The 19,238-nt window shown below is 34.6% G+C and overlaps 1 protein-coding gene across 1 annotated transcript in view; it reads right to left on the bottom strand.

Annotated features, from left to right (window-relative positions):
* SATB2 (SATB homeobox 2) overlaps window positions 1-19,238 on the bottom strand; it is a 234,964-nt gene that overhangs the window by 111,681 nt on the left and 104,045 nt on the right. Inside the window, exon 7 of the mRNA XM_044669668.1 lies at window positions 243-715. Within this exon, the coding sequence (XP_044525603.1) occupies window positions 243-715 (473 nt within the window). The remainder of the gene's footprint in view (window positions 1-242; window positions 716-19,238) is intronic.

Raw genomic sequence — 19,238 nt, 5'->3', positions numbered from 1 at the left:
TTTATATTAATTTATAAATAATATTAATTTATGTTATGTTGCCATTAAATATAATCATTGATTAGGAAATGTGAAGCCACCAACTATGGTTATTTGTGCTTAAAACCTACCTTGTTCATATTGAAGGACTTATAGTGCTTATGTTGGACTACGATTTCCAAGGTGTTTTCTTACCACAGAATAAACCAATCATGTAACCCTTAACATCTGTGATGCAAGTGAAAAAGCAAAGAAAATAATACCTGTGTACGATTGAAAGCCACTCTAGCAAAAACAGCTTGGGAGACACTGGCTCTCTTCAGCTCATCTCTTACTTGCTGGTAGATATCTGGAGAAACTTCAACTGAAGAGTTTGTTGGCTCCGGCTTAACTGCTCTTGGGATGGGGGGATGATTCAAGAACTGTTGGTTGATGGCTTGAGGGTGTTGGTGAGCCAAGAGTCGGCTAACAGCTATCTGTTGGTTTATCAGGTGGGCCATTGCTATTTGTTGCCTTACCAACTGTGGACTAAGCTGGGGAGAAAGAAGACCGGGGCTCATGATAGGCTGTAATGTGGGCACTTGGTTTCGAATTGGAGTACTGTGGTGAATTTGGCTATGAGGAGACTGTTCATTAGTTTTTCCCAGGGTTGCCAGCTGGTTCATATTTGGTAAATGCATTGGACGTTGGCCCAGAACACAATAGTCTGAAAGGTTTTCTCTTTCCACTCTTTCCACTGTCAAAAGATAAAAATGAAATTTTGTTATTTTAAATCACATAGTTGTTGCCAAAATAGCTAATATTGAATAATCATGTTATTGTCATATGTGTATATTCAAACAGACTTCTTTTTTCCCCACCTAAAAATGTGTACCTTCAGTGAAGAAAGCACCTTTGAAGTACTATGTGGGAAAATAATTTCCACCCATGTAAAAAAGCCTCCACAACTAAAACATACTAGAAAAGATTCCAAAACAAAATAATTGACTGCTTTTACTTTATTGAAATTACTTCAGGAATAAATTTTACTGAATAATTAAGAGAAAAATCAACAGCTATAAAATATGAACTCTTTCCACATTCAAAAGCTCAATCAACTCCCTGGGTTACTCTCATATAAAAAGCACCAGCTGCTCTCTTCTTCTTGGCGTTTGTAAGCAATAGTGTGGTTCATGGTTATCAGGAAATGACAAAGACAATATCTCCTATGAAATTAATCATTACCTACTATTATAGAAACTGTGAATACCACCATAAATAACTATAAAAGAGAGTATATTTTCATCTATCTATTCAATTGCTAATTGCTTATAGAAGAACATTATTTGAAGGAATAGTTATTTGTTTTTAACAATGATTGGGACAAAAATGCAGGCCAAAAAAAATCTTATCGATATAAGTCATAAGATATCTCTACATATAAGTAAATTTACTCTAATATGGATTATCATTTTATTATCTACTTAGTGAGTAAAAGGGTAAATTTATGAGAAGGTGGGAAGGTTGCTCTTGCTTGATAAAATAAAATGGCTGGAAAGTGGGGGGAGAGAAAAAGAGCTGACATATTTTATCAACTCAGGTAGTCAACAGTTTTCTTCAAAAATTTTTAAAGCTCAATTTCTAATTTAATCCTCTCTAAATTATTTGGATGGTAGTACTCCTTTGTGAATGAAAGTTCACAGTGCAAGTGCAACTTGTTGAGGATTTGTGATCATATTTTTTATGAGCAACACCTCTCAACAATATCCTATTTAAGGAATGCATACTTATTAAACGTAGAGCTAAGTGCTCTTAGAACCAAACCCAGCAGTTCGAATAATGAAAATTCAAAAGAGCTATGAGATCCTGAGTCAACCTATACAGATTCTACAAAAGGAAATTCTTATTCTCATTATACAAATGAAACGAGTCATCGAGTCCAAGCCTTGTGTTCAATCTCTAGAGCCACCCTCTTTCATGTTAACCAGATGGATAAAATATCACAATATATATTTTCATCTGAGTCAGGATCAATTAAAGCAATAAATGATGATGCTTGATCTTAAAAAGATTCAAAAGCAAAAGTTTCTACCATTTTTTTTCTCTCTACTCAAATGACATGACTTTTTAAGGAATTCCCAAATACTGGTGTTTTGGGGTAAAAATCTTTTAGGAGCCCTGCATTCTTTAACTTAATACTACTCACTTTCTAAAATACAATGTTAATCGTCTTCTATGATGTCTATTCTCTCCCAATATGGCACACTTGAGCCAAAGAATCAGTAAGAGTAAGAAGTGGTTCCAAAACATTTTGTGGTAATAAATACTTCTACTTTATACAAAGCCTCAACAGAACTTTGCAGAATTCTTAAAAATTAAAAGCTTACTACTCTTATCAACCAACATAGGGATGATTTTTTAAAAGCTTATATTTCAGATGAGAATTTATATTATCATAAAAATAGTACATAGGCAACATTAAAATATTGTCATCATATCCTTGTGATAGAGGTAGCCCTTCATTTTACAGATGAGAAAACTGAGGCAAACAGGGTTGTGCCTTGCCCAGGGTCTCACAGTATTTGAGGCTAGATTTGAACTCAAGACAATTGCTCTTCCTGTCACCAGGTTCAGCATTCAGATAGTCAAAAAAGTACTGAATATTGGCATCAGGATTTGAACTCTGAAAATCTTACTCCAATGCTCCATATCATTACATAACCAGGTTCTCAGACTACTTTTTTTCCCAGAATGTAACCATGATGCAAACGATTCATTTAGTGATAAGGATGTGACTTTTTGATGATCAATGAATGTTTTATAACTGGAAGTAATAATAGATGCTAATTTCCTTTACATGTTTTTTTAAAAGACAAATGTCATTTCCTATTTCATTCATAGACACATATTTTGAGGAGCTGTTTTAATCTTTTTTTTGGCTTTAACATTTTGAAGATTTTATTTTCAAATTAAATGTAGTGTCTATAAATGTTTTCATAATTTTGTTGGAATCATCAGACTTGGACAAAAAGACAACTTACTGCATCAGGACACTAGAAGTAAACCTGATGATTATAGTAAAATATGCATTTGGTAAGTAAAATAGGTTCATAGGTTTATTTGTTTTCCATTGTCAGTGTCTAGATCATTTTCTTGTATTTTAAAATCCTTAATCTTCTAGCTACAGCATCTTGAACTAAATAGAGGCCCTAGTGAACTTTCCTATGTTTGGGGCCTCCTCAGTATTTCTGATTGACTCAGGGGAATCCAAAAAGATTTTGTTTCAGATCAAACTTCACAGGACTTAAATCACATTGCCGACTGGACATTCCAAGTAACTCAAGAGACATTATATTACGACCATTCTAGTTCACAGAGGGATTCTCTCAATCTGCACAGCTGGTTGATGGAAGCTATGCCATATATAGAATTTCAAGGTTAGAGCAATTTCTCAAATTCCTATAAGCCATTCAGTCTTACAAAGCACATTCTTTATAACGCTATGAGGTAAGTTGGACAAGCATTATTATTGCCAATTTGCAGATCGGGACCCTTAAAGCTCAGAAAGGTGGTGACTCCCATTTATGGTCACCTGGCTACTAAGAAGAAAAGCAGGATCTGAATGGAGGTCCGTTGAGTTCAAATTCAAAGATCTAGAACAAATGTGCTCTGGAATACTGCTGAGCATTCATATGATTTAAGCTGCCTAAGCTCTTAAGTGATTAGACAGAGACTTAAAATAGTCTGTGGGAATTGGTTTAAAATTACTAATGAAGGTGAATTTCATTACTTCATTTCATTACTTCAAAAACTACATTCTATTTCAAGGTTTTCATGTCACTTTAGATAGCAAAAAACATTTTTAAAAGTTCAAGTTATTTTAGTGACCAGTGTCAAAATAATAAGTGGAGAAATAAGACAAAGGTATACTTGGGTGTAGTTAACTTCTGAGCTGTATACAGTATGTCCAAGTTGTTTATGTAACAATCTTATCATACTTTTAATGAATACTGTTCTATAAATCTGAAAGCAGCTTCTTCCTTGCATTCATGTGTATTACTTTTTCATATCCATAGCTTTCCTATTTAATCTATAAATTCAATTATTAAAAAGAAACCACCATGAACTTAAGTGGAAATCTTTTATTTTAAAGTAATAGTCAATTTAATTATATTTTATAGTATTACAGTAACCTGTGATTACCAGTCAGTCAAAACTGAAAGGCTCAAAACCATTTACAAACATATCATTAGCTCTCACGAAAGCTATTCTAAGCAAGCAAATTAGGTATGTTTTACTATAGAAATCAGTAGTAAAAGGTGAGATTCATTGTTTAAGGGTCATCCTATCAATTCAGTCATAATGCAACTTTTAAAACACCTAATTAGTAGTTCTCTAAATCATAGTAAATTCTCAATTAACTAGCACCCAACTAACCAAAGTCCTCAATTAACTAAATTAGGATCTACCATCCCCACCCCATCCATTCTCTTTTTTCAAATGAAAAAAAAAAGATAATAACAGAATATAAGGAAGAAAAATTAGTTTTATTCCTATTGTTCAATGGTTTTCAGTCATGTCCAATTCTTTGTGATTCCATTTGGGGTTTTTCTTGGCAAAAATAATGGATTGCCATTTCCTTGTTTAGATTTTTTTTTTACAGATGAGAAAACTGAGATAAACAGGGTTAAATGACTTGCCCAAAGTCTCACAGCTAGTATTTGAGGCCAGATTTGAACTCAGGACAATTGCTCTTCCTGACTCCAGGTCCAACCTTCTCCACTATACCACCTAGATGCTCCAAATACTATTCTAGAAAATGTCTTAAGGACAGTGTATATTTAGCATTACCTTGCAACTTTAAAAATTATATAATTCTAATTCCCTACACAGTCTACAACTATACAGATACTCAATAAAATTTGTTGTTCAAGGTGGGGACCCTGAAATACTACAAAACCCCAAATTATCAAAGACAGATTCAATGGGGTTATAGATACTATTACTCTGGCAAAAAAGTGAGCTAATATATTTATAATTTTAACAAAAATTTAAAAGAGAAGTGGGAAACAGATTAATGAAAAATAATGCTTATTGGAATACTTTTAACTAAGCATTTCACCTAATCATGTTATAGATGTAACCAAACATCACAGTTTGTTCAGTGGTTGATAAACATTCTAAATGATTATAGGAAAATTAATATACTTAGAAAGTTCAATTGTAAACATGTATCTACCCTGACACTTGTCATTATTGGAACTTCACGAAAAAAAATGCATTGTCATTTTATTTTCAAGAGTCATGTTTTTAAACTTATATTTTTGAGGAAAGTTTCTGCTATTTCATCTTTCATTTTTCATTTTTGTCCTCTGAGATTCTAGCAACTTCATAAGAAATTATTGATTTCTTCAATTTATAATACTCACTCATCAAATACTTAATCTCATACAAGCTAATTACATATTCCTAAAATCAAGTGGCTAATCATTTATAAACTCCTCCAGAGTAGGGACAGTTTCACTCATTATAATATCTGAATCACAGTACACAGTCTGGCACACAATAGACTCTTAATAAATGCTTGTTGATTGATTGGTATCTAACTGTTTAAATGTTTTATTGACTGTTATAAGAGTACAGCTAAAAACAGGTTGAATTTTCTAGCTGATTCCAATCTGATTGAAATGTTTTTACCAGAGCTCCTACTATGACTCATTGGTTTATAAAGAAATGCAATTATTAATTTAGCTTGTAATGCTTCCTTTAAGAACTTTTTGAGAAACTTAAGTTAAGAAGAATTCTTTACCAGAAGATAATAGTAAGTTCTGCAGTTTTCTTGAGCAAATTATTTGAGATCTGGGGCCCTCAAAGAATTTGAATTAAAAAATTCCATCTCTGCTTCAGAGGGATAGAAAAACAATTGTGAATGGTCACAAAAATATTTAAAATTTTATCACAGATATATCTATGTAAACACAAAATAATTTTCAAAACTTCCCATCAGAACTTCCTCTTTGGTTTTGCTCGGCTCAGCTCAGCTCCCATCTCAGCTCAACTCTCTGCACTTGACCTCAGAACAGGTAGAAGACTGCAATTCCCTGGGGAAATTATGAACCATTTCAAGACTTCCCTTTCAAACTCAGATTAGGAAACCTGGTCATGACCTATCTAGCTTTACAATGGTGGTATCATAGTATATGATTCTTTCCTGGTTAAGGAAAAGAGAAACCTCCCAAAGAAAGATCCATCAGAGTCCAGATGAATTCCATTATACTCACTGGAAATTCAATAGAATCTCATAGCAAAAAAATTATCCCCAGAGCCCAAGTCCAAGACTTGGACTGATAGTTCTACTAAAGAAAATAAGGTCAAGAAGACCGTCTATAGCCAGAAACAGTTTTAGAAACTGCATGTCTAGATCAACCAGAATCCATATATTAAAATCAAACAGATGTTTCAGCTACCCAGAGAAGCAGGAATGACTTACAAAGAGAATTCTTTCCAGATGCCTGACCCATCCCTTAAGAGCCCTAGAAGAACTCAAGTGATTGTCCAGTCTATCACTTCCTGTAGCAGGACTAGAGAGGACAGAACCCTACTTATCCAATGAATGAAAGGGATGAAGAGTCCTGGTATTTCTTCTCTCATTTCTAACACCAGTAAGAGACAGCTCAGTTCCAAAATGGTGATTGTCATCAAAAAATTGTTCCAATGTAAACTGCAGACTGAAGGAAGTCTAACTATGGATTGGATCAGTCCTGAAATTTATGCTCATATAGCAATATGATTAATAGGAAGTGAATGAGAGAAATGACCAATTCTGAGATTTTTCCTCATACTAACCATCCAGAGTAGGCCTGGTTAATGACCACCCTAAGGCCCACTCAGTGATTGGTGAGTGCTACATAAAATTGATATCATCAGAAACCACAGCTATGCTGTTCATTTCCTTTCTGCCTCACTCTCTAATCTACTGACGATGGCCCTAGTCACACTATTCACCATTTCCCATCTGGCTTCCCCTTTGGACTTCAATACTGGTTCCAGAAACTCATTTTCCTATAAGATGGAACCAACCCTAAAATTCACACCCTAGTACCCCAAGACCCTGGTGGCATCATGAACAGAGAGCCAGGCCTAGAGTCAAAAAGATTTGATTTCATATATAGCGTTACCTACTAGCTGTGTGAACCTGGGTAAGTCACTTAAGTTTGTCTCAGTTTTTTCCTCTGTAAAATAGAGATAATTATAGCACTACCTCTCAGATAAGGGTTAAATGTGATAACTATAAAGTGAGTGCTTTGTATAGTGGCTAGCATATAATAAGGGCTATATAAATGTTAGTTATTATAATTATTTGATAATGATTGAAGTAAGAGACCTTCTTCCAGATCTTCCATTGAAGAAGGGAGTCCAAGGCAACAACTGACTGAAGGATTTCAACATATCCCTTAGCAGGATTCCCTCTCCTCACCTTCTTCCCTCTACTTGTCAGGATTTTTTTTATGTGTCATTTTTTCCCACAAATTGTGAGCTCTTTAAGGGCAAGGGCTTTCTTTTACCTTTCTTTGTATCATGCCTGGCACATTGTAGTTACTAAATAAATGTTTGTTGACTGATAAAAGTTTAAAAAAAACTTTCCCTTCCACAATTTTCTATTTTCCATTTCTATGCCTTTGCCCAGATTGCCTGTCCCTCATACTTGAAATATACTCCCTCACCATTTCTAGTTTCTTAAAAGGCTCAGCATAAACACTACCTTGAACATAAATTCAATCAAGCAATCAATAAGCATTTATTATGTCCTTGGAATTGTGATAAACACTGGGAATACCTCCCTTTTCCTCAAAAAAAGGAGCAAGAATAGTGCCTCCCTACTAAGAGCTTCTACACTTATCATAAATTAGTATCTACAAGATAGAGAATTGATGGAAAATATATTTTAGTCCCCTAAGAAGCCTCCTGTGCTTATCTGGTAGACAATAAGGATCCTTCTCCACATCAATAAGTACTTTGTTTACTTCCCTTTTATGTCCCTATCACAAATTATTTTTATTACTAGTTACTTATATACATATCCCATTTTCCTGTAAGAGCATAAGCTCCATGAGAACGGAAAGAATAGCCTATGTTTTTTTTTATAATCTCACTGATCAGTTGATGTTTAGTCAATCTATGCTATAAGTTTTAAAATTGCACCAAATATCTACCCAAAAGGAAGAAAAACTGAATTGTCAGTTGAACAATGGATTGTCTTAAAAGCCATAAAGAACCAGTCAGCCAGTTCTAGAATAGATGAATGAATCTTTCTCATTTAGACTGGATAATTCCTAGCCCCTAAAAATAAGTGATCCAAACCAAATGGATTTTCTCCTTCTCCAGGCTCCTGGGTATGCTATTTTCATGGACTCAAAGTTACTACTGATTAACAAGCAAACCAGAGATTAACTTTCATGAAACTTGAAAGTTAAGAATTAAGAATTTTTCCTTTCAAATACCTCAATTTGAATTTGTAAGTTTAGGATCTTGAGATAGGTCACTTGTTGAACCTTACTCCTCTGGACTATCATCTCAGCAATATATCTAGCTCATAGCTTTTCAGCAAGCAGTTACATTGGATAAAGAGGGAAGTGATGGTATTCACAAGGCAATTTCTCCCTGGGAACACTTGCTTCCTTATTCAAAGGACATAAATTTTTCCCAAAGCACCTTCCCCAAAGAAAATATTTTCACAATTGCGATTCACATGTACAAAGTGCTTTCATTTTTCACAGCTCACTTCTTCCCTCACAACAACATCCAAAGTAGATAGTATGATTGTTATCCCCCTCTTAAAGATGAGGAAATGCATACTTAAACAAGCTAAGTACTTGTCCAAGATCATACAGCTAACAAATTATCTAAGTCAAAATTCAAATACCCAAATACTCCTCACTCTAAGCTGTATCTTTCCACTGAGAAACAATCCACTACAAAAGTCTAAAATTATAAATGTGGGGGTGGGGGTGAAGGGGAAAGTAAGAACATGAATCATGTAACCATGATAACTTTTCTAAAAAACAAAAATTATTAAAGAAAAATAAAATAAAATTATAAATGGAAAGAAAAAGTTTTGGAGGATCATGACTGACTTTTAACTATGTTAGTATTAGAATCCTAGGTTTTTAATGAAAATAATTACATTGTGACCCTTTTGAAATTTCTCCTGAGATATAACTGGTTTTAGTTTTCAAAAGCAGTTTTTCTGCCTGAAGAGGATGTATTTTAAGAAATTTTCTCATGTTTAATAGAGAGGAACGGGAATACAATACAAAGGGAAATTAGAGAATCTTTTAAGAAAAAAATATTTCCCTCATCCTCTAAGGCAGTGATGGGCAAACTATGGCCAATGGGCCAGATGCCACCCCCTGAAATGTTCCATCTAACCTGTGTGACATTATTCCTAATCTGACGAATACAATGAGTAGGATACAGTACAATGAAACTTCGAAAGAGTTGCCTTAGAAACAGACTGACAGATGAGCATTTCCTTTCCTTTGGCCCCCTCTTTAAAAAGTTTGCCCATCACTGGTCTAAGGTGCTTATGAATCATCATAAATTTATGCTAAAGGTTTCACTAATATTATTACTAACAGGTACCATGCATAATTATAGAATAATAAATGTTTATCAACTAACTACCATGATCAGCACATTGTGTTAAGCACTGGGAAGAAACAAAGATAGGGTACTCCTATACCTTTGAGAAGTTTATAATCTGGTATCAGAATAAGACAAAAACTGGGCTACAGTAGCTATAATATGCAATCTTACATATGAAGTACATCAAAATATTACTGCCCACTCAAAATGCTATGGGAATTCTGAAGAGAAAGACCATCATGAATCAAGGATAATAGATAAGGTATCAGAGAAAAACTAGTATGGAATTCTTTTTAAAATGGTAAAGAAATTCAATAGGTGAAAAATAGGAGAGAAAGTATTATCAGCAGAAGAAATAGTCTATGGAAAGGCAGAAAGGTATGAAAATATATCTGGAAACAGAGAGATATTCAATTTTCTGGACCTTAATAAAGGGGATTATTATGAAACACATAATAGGGCCCTAATAAACAATGTCTAACTCATTGATATCCCTCCTTGGTCACTGCTTTGTCAGGTCAAAGGAACTTACGTAACTCAATAAAACTATGCCCAGTCAGGACAGGTCATAGCGGAGAACTCTAGCAAAAGGTGATCCATTACGGAAGGAAATGGCAAACTGCTTCAGTATCTTTGCCAAGAAAATTCTATGGGCGGTATTGGGCCTGGTGTGCTATGGTCCAGAGGGTCATGATGACCGGAACATGTATGAATGAGTGAACAACCACAAACTGACTGATAAGGCCAGAAAGGTAACATGGCAATAGGTTGTAAAATACTTTGAAATTCCAAGCATAAGAGTATAGATTTTATCTGGGAGGCAGTAAAGATCCCCTGAATATTTCTAAGCAGCTGAATGACATAGTCATGTCATTCTTTCAGGAAAAACACTATGGAAGTAAGAAGAAGGATGAACTGGAGTGGTAAGAGTTGCAGTCCAGTTAGGAGGCTCAAGTAACAATTCTGGTGAGAATGAAGGCATACATAATGGTGATGACAATGAGAAGAGAGAAAGAACAGATTACTGTGGAATTGGAATCCAGAGGTTCAGGTAAATGACTGTCTATGAGAGGTAAGGAAAGGTCAAAACCAGCCCCAATACCCCAACTGAATATGATATGGTGAATTTAGTAACTCTTGAGTTTACGAAAACAATTTCTTTTTAACTTTAAAGTTTACAAAGGAAGTTGACTTCATTAGTATCCTAAGTTCCCTCCAGAGAATACTGATAAGAGCAAAGAACTCATTCCAAAGCCTCCATTTAAACATGGCTCCCAAGCCAGGCATCTCTTCATTGTCCATCCAGCTGTCCTACTTTGAAATGAACTCCATTATGCCATCTAACCAAATATCTTCTTTGATCCCATTATTTTTTAGCTTCCTTTTTATATGTTGTCTTCCCTCCATTAGACTGTAAGCTTCTTGAGAATAGGGCCTATCTTTCTTTTTTGTATTGTATTCCAAGTGCTAAACATAGTATCTGGTACTTAAATGTTTATTGACTGACTTTACAACTGAGAGAAGCAAAATCTCCACTTTACATTGAAGACACTAAGGCTGAGAGAGATTAAGTGACTTGTCCAGCTGTTTATCAGTGGAGCCAAGTCCAAAAGGCAGAGCAACCTTGTTGCTCTGAGAAAATAAGAATTGGCTCGTGTATGTAGATGTGTGTCTAAAGAGCCTGTCAGATAAAGATATACTGTAGATCACATACAGAAAGGGAATCTTTCAGGAAGATATATCAATGAACTAAGCAAAGTTAGGGGTAAAATGTAATTTTGTTTATATTACAACCAAAAGAGTTAGACCACTGACTCAGCAATTTGACCAGATTCACTATGTGAATAATGCCTATGAAAACATGGGCAGCCATTTGTTCCAAATGATCCAGATGTCAGGCCCATGTAAATGAGCATAAAACATCTGACCAAAGTATGTGATATATTATTAGCTGATGTAATTCCATAGCATAGTTTTAATATCTGGTTAGTTGGTCATGTATTTTAGAAATATATGTTGTCCTTATCAGCAGGAAATGATATCAACTCTTTATATTAATCTCAATATTTCCTTGTTTCGTTTGCTGAAAAAATTGAATGTATATTAAAAAAACTAATTTGCACATAGAGGTCTGACACATGATTTAAAGGCCATATTAGGATGACAGAATGATTAGGTAAAAATAGTGGACTGGGAGTCAGAAGGCCTGGGTTCCAATCCTGGTTTTGACAGCCCTATGGCCTCTGGCAAACACTTAGCCTCTAAGGCCTCCTAGGACTCATCACTAGAAAGAAACAGTTGAATTAGATAATATCTGAGGTTCCTTTTACCTCTAAAATTTCCTTTTCCTAATAATGCATCCAAGAGACTTTGCTAATATTCTTTACGTATTTTGTAAACATACTGTGTTTCTTTGAAGGCTTTAAAGTCAAACCAGAATTCAAAGGACAATCCATCTGGGGCAGACACTGCCAAAAATAATTTCAAAAAAAAAAACTCAAAACACTGGAGGAGGATCATAGCTATCAAATGCTGAAAATCAACATGGAGCAAAGCTAGAGCTCAACCAGCTCCTTTCAATCTATTAACATAATTTGTAACAGGACTCCGTAAAGATGAATGCCTGCTAGATTTGTAGAAATTCTTTATCATTTTCCCCTCCTCAACCCTCTAAGATTTGCCCTTATCTTGACACTGGGAGAACCTAATTTTGACTGATGTACTAGCTCTTCCCAAACTAAGCAATGAGAATGGGAAGCCAAGAAGCATTATGGGATTAGAGAGGATATCATAAACTAAAGCAGAAGCTGCAAAAGGAAACATAATGGAAGTAGGTAAAAAGATTCTAGGACCATAGTGGTGCAGTCAAATTATTCAAAGACAGAAGACCAAACTGCATTACAAAAACTACTAAGCACTTCGAACACCTGAGCCAAGAACCTTTTTTTGTTTTCTCTTCCTTTTTCTCTCCTCTCTCTTTGGACAGAGAAGCCCAATGCCTTCCTGAAAGATATAGGAAGCTTATTCTGCTTTAAAAGTGTTGTTTACATTTCCGTGTTTAAATATTTATTTTATTTCTTAAGCTAGAAATTTATGGTCAAAAGCTGTTAGGCAATCACTTTATTAATCTACAGTTAATAGTTTTAGGAGCCCTTACTAGATTAGTTATTCAGTTGGAGAGTCCTTTGTCATTTTCCTCTCCATTGTATACAAAACCTAAATCTGAAAAAAAAGCAATGCTTCCAAAGAGATGGGGCTAGGAAGTATCTGTCAAAGTTACAGCCAAGGGAAGGAATAGTCAAGAGTTAAGGAGATTGACAATCTTGTTCACCCACCAAGTACCACCATCACCCTACTGCTAGATACGATGCCTATTTTACAAAAAATAAAACTGTTTTCCTGACAGACTAGAACAATATCTTGTAGTCCTAAAGTCAAATAGACTCAATCATTGAAGAAAAACTCCTATTTGCTTTCATGTAGAGAGACAATTTAGGGGAGAAAATTGATTTCTAATATGAAATCTTTTCAATGTTAAGACAAATAGGGTTTGGGGGAAGTTAGGTTCATGTGCAGTATCTTTTCTTCTCAGACATCAATCCAGTAGTATAAAAAAAAAACTATTACCAAAAGGTCTCACTAAATATAATTAAAGAAAATGTAAGCAGTTTGAAGTGACTAGAGGGCAAAAGAAAACAAAGCTCAGCATATGGGTATCTTTTAAGACTCCCAACCCTAAATGGTTTTTTTGTGTTTCTTTTTTTTAACCCTCTAAATTTGTTAAAGAAAATTTGTTTCTGGGTTGAGACCTTGCTTGGAAAGGCTCTGCCTCAGGCTGAATAGTCAGAGCCAAGTTATAATTCCCTAATAAAACAAGGCTTGTAAGGGAAATGCTTCCAGCCCTAGAACCAAAGCTGTACCAGTGGGCATTGTGATCATACCACATGACTGGTTTTCTTAGGTGTATTTTCCTCTTATTATCAGCATCCTTTTTCCATCATTTAAACTCCACAGGAACACATACCTTGACTGTAAAGCAATTTGGTTTCTGATACCTCTGCCAGTTTGGTAATAAAAATCTCAAACTATTATGCTGCCTGGAAAAAAATGAATATGATCCTACTGACTATACTATAGTATAGTATTCACTAACACTATAGTCTCAATTCTTCTCTTCTGAATGTTATTGCATTTTTACTTCCAAACTGTTCTTTACTGTCAGTTTACTTCCTTCACTCATTAGGAATATTCCTAGAAAAATCATATAACACATAATAATTATATTTTAAGTTCATTTCTATTTTAATTATAAAGCTGTGTTCTTAATAGAAGAGGGGGATGATGTATTTCAGTATATAATAAGGAATCATATTCAAGTTGTGAAGGGTAAAGGGAGACCACTGAGATATTATGAGAAAAAGAAATTTTCCAAAAGGTTGAATACATCCTCTAAGAAATTTGGAGGGAACATGGATAAGAAATTTTGAATGGATTATATATGATCAATAAATCCACAAATGGGGTGTTCACACTCTGTCAAAGTTTCAATGACTCCTAACATTTTACATCCAGTGAATTCTCCCTTTGTCAATATGCTACTTAAATGGATGTAATTCTTTCACATAGCCTTGGAAACAAATTAAATCAAATGAGCATTAATCCACATGTTAGCTATATAAAAATTAAAATCTCATTGCTTGTTTAAAAATACAAATAATTTCAATTTTACTAAGAAATGGAAACAGACCAGAACTCTATGGGACTTGAATGCGAAAGGTTTAAGTACTTTCTCAAAAGTTAACTTTCTCAAACAATATAAGCAAACCCAGATACACATTTAATAAGAAATGCAATGCAGCCTCTAAAGGAGAGTTGTCCTATTACCAGTAAATATTTGTTAATCTCAGGAACTAGTCAATAACCAGAGATTTCTCTTAGAATCTCTTTATCTCTTTCTTGTGTTTCTGAAATAGTCAGTACTTTAGGAAGAATTTTCTGCACTTAATAGAATGTAGTTAGCATTCATGCAGCATACTCTATTCAGAGATTAAATATGAATACTGGATTAAACTTTATTATATGTGTAAATAAAAACCCATACTAAGTGAATATGTCCATACCTAAACTAATCTACACTAAAGAACAAAGAATAGTAGTGGTATTTATTTATGGGAGTTGGGTGCACTTTAATGTCAGAAAAGCATTTTTGTTATAATAACTACCAATCAGAAGGTACTGATAATTTAAATATATTCTGTAGTTTCATTGCCAGGGGAGAGAAACCAGGGACAATGTGCAAAAAGCATGAAGTAGAAACAGACAAAACATTTAAACTTATACCACAAAGCAGCTTTGTCTTTGGGACTTTAAATCTGCTCTTCCTCACAAATATTCAGGACAGGACCAGAATTTACGGGAAATCTAAAATCTAGTTTAATCTAGAGAGCTTCTTCCAAAGTGATTCTGAAACATCAACCAACCATGCCTTTGAATTACTCTGATACTTTGAGAGGAGGGATAAAGGAGTATTTGTTAAGCACCTGCTCTGTGCTAGGCACTATGCTAAGTACTTTGCAAACATTTCACTTGATCCTCACAACAATCACAAGAGTCAGGTGCTATTATTATTACTCCCATTTTAGAGTTAAGGAAACTGATGCAGAAAGAGATGAAATAAGTTGCCCAGGTGCACATAGACACATAGCCAGTAAGTGTCTCAGGTAGGCTTTGAACTCAGATTTTCCTGACTCCAAACCCAGCACTCTATCCATTGTGCCACCATTAGCCTCTGTAATACAACAGACCTTCAAGACATTATAGGCTTTTTAACAAACTCCTAGGTTGGTTCTTTTTATCATGATCTGATACAAAGCCTCATCATATTCTAAAAACCCCACCAGAGCTCCATTCAGGAGTCCTGGAGCATTGGCCAAGGCATCTCAAATCTTGATAGCTCAATTAAACTTTCTAAAAGATGGCCCTCTCCATTTTTCCCCTCCTGACCATCTATACATAACATCTATTTTGAAAGACCTTGGTGCTTTATGTTCTTGGTTTTTAATTTCATAGAACTCATCAACACAACCCTGAGAGGTAAAGTAGACATCTTCATTTTATGCCTAACAGAACATACATTGAGACCACACTTTCCAGGAACCAAACCTGCCTGGGTTGAATTAAAAGAAGGGGCATGTCCTTAGACAACAGACATAGTCACACACACACACACACACACACACACACACACACACACACAGTATGAAAAAAGGAACAAGATGACTTCTGCAAAGGGAATGTACCTCACTGTACTTTTTATAACTTTTTACCACAAATTCATGTGGCTTCCTTGCTTTAGGAATGGTAAGGCAAAGGGACCAGATAGAACTGATCACTAGCAAGTTATTGGCATGTTTTCAATGGCTAGATTGACTCCCTTCACAAGGATGGACTACCACGTCAGGACCTACAATTTCACCTGTCCTCCCTCTGCATGTACCCACTTTCACTCTCTGGGTCCGAGTATTCCTTGCCGCTGAAACTTCAAGGAAAACAGGCAGCTGGTATTCCTTTTAATTCTTTCTGCCAGTCTACTAGAAGGGTGTTTCTGTAATGTATCCTTGACAAGACCAAGCAATATGATCAGGTCATCAGGTTTGCCTTTTTAAATACTTAAGCACAAAATCTATATAAACATACAATGTTGTTTCCTGCTTCTTTGGTCTGTTGTGAATGACAGTATTCTGACCAAAGAAGCACCTGTATAGCTAGAACTAAACCATCTTCTGTCCAGCTAGGAAAATACCAGGCACACACTTTTATTATTTTAATCTAGCCTGAACAGGATCTGAGACAAGGCCATTCAGACAGTATTGTAATGATATTAAAGTGATTGTCCTACCTGGGACCCAAGGCCATTCAGTCAGGATTGTAATAATATTAAAGTGATTGTCCTACCATGTTTAAAGGTCTGGATTCTCTTGTGGCATAAGCCAGGGGAAACACTGAATTTTCTTTCCAATATTGAGCCACCACTTTATAAATGACAGAATCATTTTAGGGTACAAGAGGTGCTTTAAATGTGGTAACTTTATATCATTTCAACTATAATGATCATAATTACTTATTTCTTTTAATCACGACCTACTTAACCACTTTAGTGCAGAGGAATAGTTCAAGGAGTTTAATTTCCATTCAACATCTAATCTTCATGTTTACCAAAACCCTTCACGGGCTTTGTTTACTGTCTGCTCGCTGGCCTGGACGTTTGATCTTACAAGACTGGATCAGACAGGGTCAGATAAAACACTGATTACTGGAATAAGGCAGTCATGGTAAGTAACACTGGTTTTTGAAAATCACCTCAGCTTCCATATTTTGCAAATAAACTCAAATGCACAAATGTGGCAGTTAACAATCAGAGATTTATCTTGCAAAATATTAAGAAGAAAAAAATGGCAGTAATTATGCATTCTACTCTAACTTCAGGAAAGGAAGAGCATGGTTTATTCTACTCTGTCTAGGAATAGCATTAAGTGACAAATAATTTTTTGACAGCTTCAACAACATTGAGATGAACTTCCAATGACCCCTTATTTCCTAATTCATGAGCCATACATGACAATGAAATTAAGGTTCTGAACTGCCCAAAGATTACAAAATAACTTGCTTAATGCTCAGTGGTAGTAGGAAAAAAAACTTTTAAGCACAAACTAAGTTGGTATTCATTAAATCACTAATTCCTCATTCTGAATCATCCTATATGGGCATTTCTTTGCTTATCCATTTTCCTGTCCAGCACCTAGAACACAGTAGGCATTTAATAAAATGCTTGCCAATTAATACTCTGATTGCTCCACAGAAGTAGAACCCAGGAAGTGTTTAGAATTTGATGGTGTTTGTAAACTACATAATTAATATTGCATAGTAATAAATGGAATGAAATAAGTATACATACAAGTCAAGTTCATAATAGACTAAGATCAGCTATGAAAGGAAATGTTTCTTTAAAAGATTTGTTTTTTAACTTGGTTGATCAAAATCCTTAAAATTAAAAACTATTGTATAAAGCACATTTCTTAAAGGAAATATTATTATAAAAATTAAATATTTCTGTTTCAACATAGATTATATCCAGTAAGCCACCACCACTTGGGGCTAAAAGCAAAACTCCCAATAATTAAGCAACCATTACCATGTTCTCAATAGGAAGATATAAACTCAAAATTGTGAGCTTACAAAACAGCCAGCTAGATGGGGACTGACATTGTAGCACTGTGTGTGGAATAATAAAGAGTGATTTCTTAACCATTGTATCACCCTCCACAATATGCTTTGACATCACAAAACAACTAGGTAGCTGGCTTGAAGAATTAGAAACAGGGACATACAAAAGCAGCCTATTCATTTATTTTTTAAAAGCATTGATACCAACTTCAATACCTCTGAGTAAATCATAACTGTCTTTGAAATTAAAGAGAAAAGAAAACAATCTATCCTAATATGATCATTACAGAAAAGAAAGCTAACATACTAAGTAAAACAAACTTAGGACTTTTTAAAGAATAAGTGTAAATACTTCAACTATATTTACAGTAAGTTCAACAAAATGCATACTGAGAATGTTTACTTCAAATTTTATACAATTCCATTTGTATATAGTTTTTACATCTGTTGTTAATGATATCAAATTATTGATTATTCACTTTCTCATATTTATTTAAGCATTAGGTATAGAATCTGCAATCTGATGCTTTTTTTTCCTTCTAGAGGACTTTTATTTTTGCTGGGTTTTAGTCTTATTTACTTTGATCTTTCAGAGTATATAATTATTTTACTGTTTATTTATTTCTATGAGAAAGGAAAAAAAAGTTTGACCTAAGAGATCTATATGTGGCAATTTGTAACGGAATCACATAGCTTATGTTTAGGAAATCATGGTTTTGATTAAGAAGCAACCATTTAGTTCCCACTGTTTTATTAAAACAGACATTAGCAGATAATAGGAAACATATTTAACACTGTACCCTGTGTTTAGCTTGTGACATCACCAAGGTTATTTTGAAATTCTCTTCTGTGCTGCATATCTTCCATTGTACATAGAAACTGGCTGCTTAGGGGTGGGAATGGAGAGAAGAGCACAGAAGCCAGACCTTTGTATTCCCAGGCAGAATTCTGTTTTTTTCTAATACTGTTTTCCAGATTTGGAAAATCATGGACCTCTTCTAAATTTGGGAGGGAAGTAGCATATGTGAATTTATACCAAAATCATCTTTTTCATATGGGAAATGTGTCTTATTATAAACTGAACCTGGACTGAAAAAATTAATCACACAAAAGAGATGGCACTAAACCTAATATACCAAAAATAAATACAACAATTTCCTTCTATGGGAGTTGAAAGTTATTCAAATCAAGTTCTCTAGATGTTTATTTTCCATATATTACTATACCTGTCATGAATTCTTTATTTTTCCTCCCACTCCTTTGGTTGATGAATCAACACCATTTGAACTGTTTTATGGCAGCTTGTGTTTACTTCACACATACCTTAACCTTCCCTTTTCTCTTCCTACTCTCTCTCTCTCTCTCTCTCTCTCTCTCTCTCTCTCTCTCTCTCTCTCTCTCTCACTTACTCA

Source organism: Gracilinanus agilis, chromosome 3, assembly GCF_016433145.1.
Source record: "Gracilinanus agilis isolate LMUSP501 chromosome 3, AgileGrace, whole genome shotgun sequence".
Lineage (NCBI taxonomy): Eukaryota > Metazoa > Chordata > Mammalia > Didelphimorphia > Didelphidae > Gracilinanus > Gracilinanus agilis.
The sequence above is the reverse complement of the archived record's forward strand: the minus strand, read 5'-3'. Positions and strand labels throughout refer to the sequence as shown.